Source organism: Phaethon lepturus, unplaced genomic scaffold (assembly GCF_000687285.1).
Source record: "Phaethon lepturus isolate BGI_N335 unplaced genomic scaffold, ASM68728v1 scaffold20791, whole genome shotgun sequence".
NCBI lineage: Eukaryota > Metazoa > Chordata > Aves > Phaethontiformes > Phaethontidae > Phaethon > Phaethon lepturus.
In genome coordinates, this window is record NW_010517254.1 from 41,309 (window position 1) to 52,614 (window position 11,306).

The window sequence follows — 11,306 nt, forward strand, 5'->3', positions numbered from 1 at the left end:
TGCTGAACTTTCCTTCCTAGTAAGGAGCTCTACACAAGGCATCTGCTACTAAAAATACTGTGGTTATTGAATCCAGAATCTTATCCTGGGCCAGTTTAGTTAGTGTCCTACAGGAACTGAACAGTTGTCATCGTCCGAGGGTGACTGATTGGATGGTGTGGTGGCTGAAGCTCAAGATAGAAAAGCCATGGCTGCTAAAACAGAACAGGAATCTGTGCTTAATGAGTCACTACTGGCTCTTTTTGGTTTTAACACCGAAGCAGTATGTGACTGGGAAGCTATGTGGGGCAGGTGAGTGGAGTCTCAGAATTATGTCTGGTTCCTAATATTATTATTTGTGGGTTTCTTTTTTACTTAGTCCTTTTAAATGAGCGATACTCCCTGGTTTTCTGGAAGGAGGAAACTGTCTTCATTCAGTACAGAGTTGTATTTAACCCAAGGAAATTAGAAACCTTTTACTAGAACAGGAGTGAGATTCATAACGCTTGGCAAATCCTGCAGCTAGGGGGGAATTAAAAAGTTAAAAACTGGAGCCAACAGGGAGAGCACATCTAGTGTGGCCCGCAGCGTGAGTCTTGGGCAAGACTTGTATCTGAGGACTGGGTGGTTATTTTGTCACTTGGAGAGCTGGAAATGCAGTCCCTGTGTAGGCTATCACTCCTTGGCTGCCATAAAATCTGAAAGAGTCAAAATGTTAAACTGGGCAGGAGAAAGAAGAGCCTGTTTTGCGCAGATCCTTTCTAGAACACGTTAGTGTGCAGAAAGGACATAAATTTGGGGAGACCTGCCTTTGGGCACCTTGACATGTAGAATGAGCTTTAAAGCTAAGTGGTGGGAACAAGCTCAAACTGCAGCATTCTTCTTGTGCAGCTCAGGCCACTCGTACAGGAGTTACAGGAATCGGACCCTTCTCCAGCGACTCTCTGGTTCGTTCAGCACAAATGGGGAACGCTTCCCTTTTGACTCTCAAGGCATTTTCATCTCCTTTTGCTCTCCCACTTGAAAATGTTATTTTGAGCTGCCTAACAAGATTCACTGTTGATTCCTTTTGGCCCCAGCCCTAAGGGGGTAAATAAACTCCAGACAAATGAGCCTGCTGCAGACAGAGCAGCATATAAATTGCCTCATTGATACCATCTGAGTGTCTCATTCATTACAGGGGCTTCCCGTTTCCCTCATGTGTTGTTCAAGAGTGTTACGCTCCTCCCTTTACTGCTCCCTCCTTGGAGAGCTGAGGGTGCTTCTTGGCCTTGCAATTAGTTTACCTTCCCACATTAGAAACGCTGATAGCTTGGGGCTCTGACAGCTCTCCTCTGAAGTCCTCGCCCCACAGTCTGCTAGTTCTTTTTATGTCTGTGCAAAAGGTGGTCATGGGTTTTGAAAGCAGAAAACCTTCATTCTGGCCTATGTCATAGCTAATCCTCAAATTAATAGTGCGTTTTTTTTAATGGTCCATTAGGGATGTCTGTGGTAGTGTCTAATTACTCCACACTCAGTGCCTCCAAAATGTAAAGCATTGAAGTTCTTAAAGCCTCCCAGTGGAATTGAGCTGTGCTGTAATTGCGGCATCTTAGATATGCCTTTACTGGCAAGTGGCGAGTAACTGAGTGGAAGCAGAGCTCCTGATTCTCCTCTCTTTTCCCCCTTTCAGAGGAAGAGTCCGAACCTGCGACCGTGCTGGAGCCAGAGGTACAGGAAGGTCCAAAGCCTGAGTCTCAAGATGAGGAGGAGGCGCTCTGTGTCTCGACTCCAGTGGGAGCCTTCGGAGAACCTCTGCCCAATAAGAGCAGCTTCTTTAGCAAGTCTGATGACAGCAGCTTAGAAGCTCGTGTTAAAACAAAACTGCCCTCTGCAGCGGAGGAAGATGACCGGCTGCCTCGCACGCCTGGACGGGAGGTGCTGATCCATTCAGAGACTGATACTCTTTTGCTTCCAGCCCACAAGGTGCCATCCTCCATGCTTCCCTTACCATCAACTCCCGGTAAAGAAGAATCTTTAGTCCCTCCAGAAAAGTTCCCTGAACAATTAATGGTGACCAAAACGTCTGTGGAAGAGGAGATTCCTAGGACTCCTGGGCGGGACATTTTGGCCAAGTCTGCACACCCCCTTGCGAAATCACAGAGCACGGACACTGTTCCAGCCACGCCAGGAAGCGATGCTCCCCTTACGGGAAGCAGCTTGACCCTCAGTTCTCCTCAAGTCCCAGGGAGCCCCTTTTCCTACCCGTCCCAATCTCCTGGCATTAATAGTGGCATTCCTCGGACTCCTGGGAGAGATTTCAGTTTCACGCCTACTTTCCCAGAGGCTGGTGCTACCATTCCTTGCCTTCTGTCTGGCAAGAAACAGTCAGAGGATGAGCTAGATGAGAAACCATTTAAAGAGCCTCTTAGTGCTTCCCTTACGATCAGCATGAACAGTGTTCCTTCCCCTATCCCCTTTGCGAGTCCCCCACAAGCAGATTTCCACACGGACATGGGTTTGCCACCTGATGAGCCAATACCTGTAGCAGTCCTGCCATGCATGCATGGAGATGGAAGAATGCCCGCTGAGGAATGCAAGGCAGAAGTAAAATCTGTTTTGCTCTCATCAGAAGTACCCACTGGTGCTTCTATTCTTCCTCCCCCCCCACCACCTTCTGTTCTTCCCAAAAGGAGGCCAGGTCGGCCAAAACGGTCGCCACCTTCTGTCCTCTCGTTGGATGTGTATTCGGGCAAAACCATAGAACCTCCTCCTGTGCCGGTGGCCTTGGTGGAAAGTGCTGTGGGCAAAGAGCTGTTGAGTGGGCATCCTGATGCTTTCTATGGACTGAAAGACCCTGAAGCCGTCACCCTGGACTTCAGGAATGACGGTTTCCACGAGAAAATAGCAGCTGAGACAGTTGCAGAGAAACTGCCATTTAAGGAGCTAGAGAACCAGTGGAATGAAGACTTCAAGGAAGATGAAGCTCATGTGAAACCTAAAAGACAGTGGCGAAGACAGAAGAAGACACCCGAGGACCTCGCAGTGATTCCTTCCCCTGAGTATTCCCCACCCCGGCCTCAGTTCAGGCCACGCTCCGAGTTTGAGGAGATGACCATTTTGTATGATATTTGGAACGGAGGCATAGATGAGGAAGATATCAAATTCATGTGTATCACATACGACCGCTTGTTACAGCAGGACAATGGTATGGACTGGCTCAATGACACCCTGTGGGTATTCCATCCTTATATCCTTTCTCGCTGGCGCTCTGTGTTACACAACACGTGTAAGATGCACTGGGTGGTCATTGTGTAGGACTTAAAATGCAGAAGACGTTTGGTTTTTTTTAAGTTTGTTGGTGGGAGAAGCATTTGCTTGCTAGAATAGCAATTGCTTATATCAGCAGGGAATTTTAGATTGTTTTATTCCCTGAATCCTCAATACAAAAATACTGCAGAAGTGGCTGTTCTTGCTGCATTTTCAATCTAGGACTGCAGGGAAAATCTGGATGCACCTCTTCTGGGGGAGATTTCCTTGCTAGTTTGAGAAGCTTCTGTCTGCATTCAAACAAGACTTTTTTTTCAGCTTGCCCATGGAATTTCTAGCACATACAGGGCTTTAACTTGGGGCTAAAACTTCCTGTAAAAATAATCTCGCCATCTGTGCCCAAAATGACGACGTAGTGGTGCTAGCAGCTTTAATTTGCTTTGAGTTTGAAACACTAATAAAAGCAATGGTTTCTAAGCAGCACATCAGGGACAGACACGGCCCCAGGCTGGGCGGTCGAGCGCGCGTAGCACCCGCTGGAGCTGGTGGGGCAGGGTCTGGCCCCGTCCCTTCCGTCCCTGCCCATGGCCTGGTAATCAACAGCACAGGCTGTAGCTTTGAACCTCGGGGAGCGTTTTTGGGGCACAGAAGCTGTCTCCGAACGAGGCTCCACGTGTGTACAGCCATCTCTGGAACAGAGCCTAAAAAGCTGGGTTCATAACCTAAGAACTCTCTAGTAATGTTTTTAGAAAGGATATAGGAATTTATGTTAAAGAATACAAATGCACCACCTCATGCGTTGCTAGATATCATGTGGAGTTAAAATATCTCATCCCTTGCTTCCTACAAGATACGAAAGCAAAAGCAAAAAAGCCCAAACCACTTAAAATAGTCAGCGATGTGATGCTAACAAAAAGCAAGAGGAGCTCAGTGCCGAGATGTGCATTTTAGTCCTTTTTTTTTCCTCTACATCTCAGAGGGCAACATCCAACGTTAAATTTATAATTTTCTGCCTTTTCGTACCAGTGCAATAGCCTTGAAATAGATTTGATTGTTTGAACAAAATATTCTAGAAGCACAATGACATGCATCATCCTCTGTAGTTCTCGGTCTTCTGTATCTGCTTCCTGGGGAAGCAACTCCAAGACCAAACCAGTTTCAAGGTGGGAGTAACTGGCCCTGCAGTGGTGGGGACCACGGCCAGCGAGAGGCAGAACGGGGCGGCTGAGGGTAGGACTTGCCTGTGACCGTGCGCTTAAATGTGTTTGCATTTGGCAACTTGCGTAGTGGAAATATTTGAAATCTGTTTCCCTGTTGGTGACGATTATTATAACAGCAAATTTACAGTCACTTTTTAAACAATGTAAAAATAATCTGCAGCCAGTTGTCGGTTCTTCCTGTGCTACGCAGCGCGATAGGTGTGAAAGTACCTGCAGCGTTCACCGCTTTGCAGCAAGCTTACGCCTCAGCGCTCTGATTTCAAGACCATCACTTCTTGCATTTTATGGGCCCTCTGCTTCTGGAGATGTTATGACTCACAGGGAGCGTTTTTGGGTAGATCTCAATCGTCACAGGCTTCACGGCTGTTTTGGGGTGAGCTGCTGGTAGTACAGCTCCATTGTCCTTCCAGAAGCCGAAGACCTGAAGGTGCCTTCTGCCTGCTCAAGGCCGTGGGTCCTTGCCAGACCAGCTGCAGGTTTTTCTTGACTGAGCAGGACAGTGGGGTTTGAAACATCTACGCAGGGTCTCACCCTTCCAGTCACTGTCTGAAGGAGCTGATTTACCGAGGCTGGTGAGAGCAGCGTCTCCATACCCTTTGGGCTGAGGAGCATCTCTTGTCCATCTGTGCTGCTTCTAGCTCTAGTTGGTGGGGGTGATTGCTGCCGTGAGATCAGTGCGGTGTCTTCAGTGCTTGGGCTTGCTGCAGGGAGCTTCTAGAGGGGGAAGAAAAGCTTGTCACTCGGAGCAAATGGTACATCCAGATGGCTGGGCAGCTGCTCTCTGGGTATGTAGTGGGTGCTTGGGGAAAGTCTTTCTCAAACAGGTTTCTCTTGACAGCTTAACCTTTTTATGTTTAAATTTTCATTATCTCTTTACTTTAGTTTCCCAAAGCATGCAGCTAAGAAGGAAAGACCGTGCTTGGTTTTCCTGCAGGCATGTGGGCTTCAGCATTTCTATTTTTTTTTTTTTAATTTTTCAATAGTGGTGTTATTTTTTGCAACCCCCTCCAACCCTTCCTAATTTTCCAAGCTCCTGGCGATAGCTCCACGTAGCTGTAGCAAGTTTTGTCTGATATCCACTGGTGGCTGTGTTTCTCCTTAACTTCTTTCCACCTACTAGTTTTTCTACCCCTAAGAAAAAGAAGCGGGATGATGGGATGCGGGAGCACGTGACGGGCTGCGCACGAAGCGAAGGCTATTACAAAATTGATAAGAAGGACAAACTTAAATACCTCAACAATAGCCGAGCTTTTGCAGAGGAGCCTCCAGCTGACACGCAGGTGAGGACACGTCCTCCGCTGACCACCGGGCTGTGAATGGGGTTTGGTTTCGTACCGTGTGACGCACAGCGGCTGCTTCCTGCCTTTTGGCAAGGAGGGAGGTGAAGCTTGTTGCTACGCCCGTGTCGAGTCGGCCGTTCGGGAGCTGCTAGGGAGGTGTTAGTGTTTGGTGTGGGATGTTTTAGGAGGCCAGGCGTTCTGCGGTGAAGTGTTGTCGCTCACAGGGAGGCTGCAGGGCGTTGGGTCAGCTTTGATCACCCATTTGTCCTTTCAGGGTATGAGCATCCCTGCCCAACCTCACGCTTCCACCCGGGCTGGCTCCGAGAGGCGGTCAGAGCAACGCAGGCTCCTCTCCTCCTTCACTGGTAGCTGTGACAGCGACCTGCTTAAGTTCAACCAGCTCAAGGTGGGTCACCCGCTGGGTTGCTGCTTCGCGCAGGGGCTGGCTGGGAACAGGCTGAGGGCAGGGGACCTCCTGCCGGTTTGGTCTCACCTTGGTGATGGCCATCTCAGCACTGGGCACCGCTGTGTGTGCCAGAGGATTGAATGGTACCTGGCTCTCAAGGACTTCCATGTAATAGAACTTGATGCAACAATGCAACTTAATATGACGTGTAATACAAATAATTTACCTAAAGAAATAGGAACAGAGCAGTCTCAGAGAAAACATGACACTGAGTCCAGTCTGCTCACTTGTGAGCAGCAGAGCCGTGAGCTGGCTGATAAATGGCTGTAAATAAGCGTATGATGATTACGGAGCTTGAGCCCTGGTCAGAACCATCAGGTTATGCAGAACAGGGACTGATGGCCTCGACAGGTCTGTTCTCCCCAGCGTGTGGTCAGGGGTAAAAACCCAAGTGCTGCAACTCAGTGGGACCTCCCATGACCTGTATCCTTCCTTCCTTAGTAGATTTAGCTAAATCAGGTTGAAGTACCCCAGCATTGCTTGTGGCTTGGAGCATGCTGCGGATGCTGGACCCAGGGTCGGCCTTTCCCTTTCTGTGCTGTGGCTAATTAGGGATTTTGGGGTCTTTTCTTCATGCAGTTCCGGAAGAAAAAACTAAAATTCTGCAAGAGCCACATTCACGACTGGGGCCTTTTTGCTATGGAGCCCATTGCAGCTGATGAGATGGTGATCGAATACGTGGGTCAGAATATCAGGCAGGTAAGCTGGACTGTGGGCGACGTGAGCAAAACCCAGGCCTGAAAGAAGCGCTCGAGTATGACGGCGCGGGTTGGAGTCCCTGCTGTAAGGCGTTAGCTACGCGAGTAGAGGTTGGCGTATGGTTTGGAGGTATCAAGGGTGGGATTTTCAACAACCCATAGAAACAAAGCACTTAAATCCTTAGGAGATAAGTTCTCAGGAAGCCTCTCCTGAACCTCTGTGTTTTCCGTTGGGTCTGTGTTCTCTTGGGGTGTTGGGGATCATGTATCTGTTGAGCGGCACAAGCACAGCTCAGGTGAGCGTTGTGTGATCTGCTCACAGACCACTTTTGCAGCGTGTCCTGACACTACACATGGGGTTTTCTGTAGGTCATTGCTGACATGCGTGAAAAGCGGTATGAGGATGAAGGCATCGGAAGCAGTTACATGTTCAGAGTCGATCATGACACCATCATTGATGCCACGAAATGCGGAAACTTTGCCAGGTTTATTAATCACAGCTGCAATGTAAGTATCATGTTTTTGCATGTAATTATAATCTGACATACTGATAAACCCACTGAGTCTTTGCTAACTTTGATTTGGGCCGTGTTCAGAAGTAGCGGGGGGCCACAGGGTTATCGTTAAATGTTAATGAGCTGCGGCAGATCAAAGCAAATCTAAACTTAGCGTAAAGAGATTTGAGACCTGAGAAATTAAACATGCAGTGAGACAGTGCGCTTGGAATCCTCCTGACCGTGTTGGGGGACCCTGACAGACGCTGTTCAAACATATCTAACAAATATTTCCTTAAAACAAACCAAACTTTAGCACTGTTGTTCTGGGGGAACGGTCTCCTTCCAGTCCACATGGGAAAAGTATTCTCTGCCCCGGCAGATAGAGAAGCTGCTTTCCCCTCTGTGCTGCAGTCTGCACTCAAAGAGTTGGCTGCCCAACCAAATTATTAAGCATTAGTTGAGCTGCTCTTAGCCTCTGACAAACTTGGTGGAGCATCATCCAGGCTCTTTTGCACCACGAATGACCAGAATGTGGATATTTTGGAGGAGAACAAGGAGGGCTGCTCTGTTTTCTGGCTTCACGCCTGCCCCTCTCGGCTTCCCCTGGGTCCGGGCTCTGGAAGCGTGGCTGAGGCAGTCTGGGGAAAGGGCTGCCCTGCTCTGTTTTAGCTTGGAATAATTGTCTAGAGCTGGGAAGCCGTGGCCATCGGGAGCCTAAATCATTACCTGTTCTGTCACCCTTGCAGCCAAATTGTTATGCTAAAGTGATCACGGTGGAATCTCAAAAGAAGATCGTCATCTACTCCAAACAGCACATCAATGTGAATGAGGAAATTACCTATGACTACAAGTTTCCAATTGAGGATGTAAAAATCCCATGTCTGTGTGGCTCTGAGAACTGCAGGGGAACCCTGAACTGAACTCGAGGTTTCTCGTCACACTTGCACCTTCGGCCATGTCAAAACTGTGGTAACCAGGTGTGGTTGCACTTTGCCAAAAAAAGAGGAAAAAAAAAAAAAAAAGAAAAAAGGAAGAAAAAAAATTTAAAAAGAAAAAAAAACATTAAAAAAAAAGAGGAAAAAAGAGAAGAAAAAAACGAAGCAAGTTTCGCACTTCTGCCAGGATCATGAATGAAAGCAAAACGCGCACATGCTTACGAGGACTGTTCATGTTTCAGGTGCTCTTTCCTTTTCAGATCCAACACGCGCACAAAAAGGTGACTACCGTTTTGTGGCATGGTCTATCCAAACACTAGCTTCTCTGTTCAGTCCCTACATTAATGCTCCGTAATGAGATAATGGTACCTTTTTTTTTAATTGTTGTTATAAACCTTCATCTTTTCATAAATGCTGCTACCTTTTTCTCATCAGTTTTGTTGGTTGAAAAAGACATTCAACGTTTAAATGTGAAGCAGAGACTGAAAATGCCATATAGGGTTTGTTGGGAGCTTGATTGGCTGAAATTGCACAGATTTCTCAGAGTAAGCTGTAAATAAATGTAAGGTTGATGTTACAGAGCAAGCCAGAGGCTTGAGGGTGTGTGAATGGGCGTGTGCGTGTGCTTGGGTGCGTGTATGTATGGAGATGTGTCTGCAGCGAGACTATAGGTGAACTGTCCTGCCTTTTCGTTAGGGATGAGCCTGAACAGGTCCCCTAAGCCAGACACCCCGGGGAACAGTCAGGTCAGCCGCAGACCTCAACTTAGCGCCTTGGGCTCGTCTCTAATTTTCAGATGCCGTGCTGGTATATTGGGGGATCAAAACCTCTGCACCCTGAAAAATATTTGGATACCGCAATCCGCTAGCGAGAAGTCGAGTCAGTTGTGTAGCTGTAGCATCGTGGCATGGCGTGTGGCCTTTGGGGATGCCCGTTTCTCGGAGATCGGTTTGCCTTGCGCGCAAAAAAGGCTGAGGCTGAAATTAAGTGGACAATTCAGCCCGCGTTTACGCTGTAGAAATCTTTCCCTCCTTGTAAGCAGACACTACAACCCACGTTTATCACAGGATTTTCTTCCTGTAGATGGGAAACGGGCTGATGTGTGTCTCGTATTTAGTTTTTCTCACTTTTGTCTGCATTTCCCTGCCCTTCCAGCGTTTTACGTGGAGTATTTGCTCTGTCCTTGAATGTGGGAGATGCCTCCTGCGATAGGATCGAGATAGGATCGAGCTGTGCCGTGCCGCTCTCCTCCCTCCGTTACTCAGTAACTTGCCCTGGGGTGGTCCCACCCCTCCAGCGAAAGTTGAACGTGGTTGAAGTGTCCCTGAGACCAGGCTGTGGGAGCAATCCTGTCCTCCCCCATCTACAGCATGAACGTGAATGCTGCTTAAAATTTGGAAGGCATATTTTGAAATGTTTTTTCGATACATTTTGTCCTTGTAGATGTGCTGAGGTGAAGGTTACAGTTCTTCAAGAGGTTCCGTCTAAAAATGGGGCAAACCACCAAAGAAAGACTTCTTTGGATGTGATCTGGAAATGTTACACGACTGTTCAGGTGTAGACAGGATCAGTTTTTCAACTTGCATTGAATTTCTCCTGTTCTAAAAGTAGAAATTATTTGTACAAAACCCTTTTTAATTGGCTTATAAGGGGAAGTTGCAATGTAATTATGAAATGGGAAGATTATCTGCATAACTAAACGTCTTCTCCCCGCAGAACAAATTGCACAGTTGTATTCTTGTAGCCTTTTAAAATCAGCGATAATTGCTGTATGACCACAGCTCCGCGATCAGAGGTTACAACCTTGCAAAAGAGTTTTCTGGAAGTTTTTTCAGCTGTTACTCGGAATCGCCGAGCCCGCACTGCGGAAATGGAGCTCGTAATGTAGGTTAGACCTGTGCATCTGAATTTCTTCTTCAGACAAAAGGCCTGAAAGAACAGGAACACACAGACTGCTACAAGCTGCCTTAATACCGCCTGTACTTCTGTCTGTGGGTGAGGAAATTGTCCCTGAGGTTGGACAGCCCATAGTCTCCTTTCTGTTTTTTGTTTTGGTTTGTTGTTTCCCCCCCTCTTTGTAAATCTCTCCAGCAATTGGGTAATGGTCACCCAGAACCTAAAATGATGAGAAGCACAACTAGTTTCTGTCATTGAACGTTGGTTGTAACTGCAGTGATGGCAGGAGCATTTGGGAGTTAAACCAGCTGCTCAAGTTATTTTATTTTATTTTATTTTGAATAAGGTTAATCTTGATGTGTTGATCCTCTAATTGGCATCTCTACAGCTTGGCCTTTTACTTGCAAAGCTTCGGAAATGCACAGAAGTTTCTTGTGTCTCAGAACTGAAGCCCCTGTGTGCAGCAGTTCTACCAATGCCCTCGGCCTTCTTCCTCTCTAGTCCATCAAACCGGTGCATTAACGGTGGTTTTGTGGGGGCGAAGACACCCCAAATGGCCCAGCCCCTAAGTACCCGCTGACAGTTTTGTATTTCCCAGCGTATGTGTGTGCTCTGGACGGGACTAGCCCCTGCAGTTTGCCTTAATCTGTGTTGAGGAGAGGCGGGGAGGCAGGTCATGGTCTTCCGCGACATGACCTACAGGTTGGGTTTCTTCACGTTTTTAGGAGCACCGAAGGGATTTGGGTGCCAAAGGCCATGAGCACCTAAATCCCTTGGGTACTTCTGAAACTGCCTGTAACCCATCCCTTTTTATGGGATAAAATAATGTGAGTTTTTGGAAGAACTGAGCTCCCAGTAACCACCCAGGAGGAAACGGAGGTGTTGGACCTGCAGCACTTCTGAAAAATCACGTTGGTCTGGTCTCAAAGCCAAACCTTGAGGCTTCTCTCTTCTTCCCCATAAATCTTGGCCCGCACAGTCCTCCCCATGCAGCTTCTGTCTCAGGCTGCAGAGCTGCCCCGTGCCCCAAAACAGCATTTTATGGTGAGGATTCTAAGTCTGGTTTAGGGATTTCCACGAGCTGCC

The 11,306-nt window shown here is 47.7% G+C and overlaps 1 protein-coding gene across 1 annotated transcript in view; it reads left to right on the forward strand.

The window, feature by feature from the left end:
• Positions 1–8,416, forward strand: part of SETD1B (SET domain containing 1B) — a 49,700-nt gene extending 41,284 nt beyond the window's left edge. Inside the window, exons 12-17 of the mRNA XM_010296343.1 lie at positions 1,652–3,208; positions 5,562–5,728; positions 6,003–6,134; positions 6,774–6,893; positions 7,262–7,399; positions 8,136–8,416. Of these exons, the coding sequence (XP_010294645.1) occupies positions 1,652–3,208; positions 5,562–5,728; positions 6,003–6,134; positions 6,774–6,893; positions 7,262–7,399; positions 8,136–8,309 (2,288 nt within the window). The 3' untranslated portion in view covers positions 8,310–8,416. The remainder of the gene's footprint in view (positions 1–1,651; positions 3,209–5,561; positions 5,729–6,002; positions 6,135–6,773; positions 6,894–7,261; positions 7,400–8,135) is intronic.
• The last annotated feature ends 2,890 nt before the right edge of the window (positions 8,417–11,306 follow it).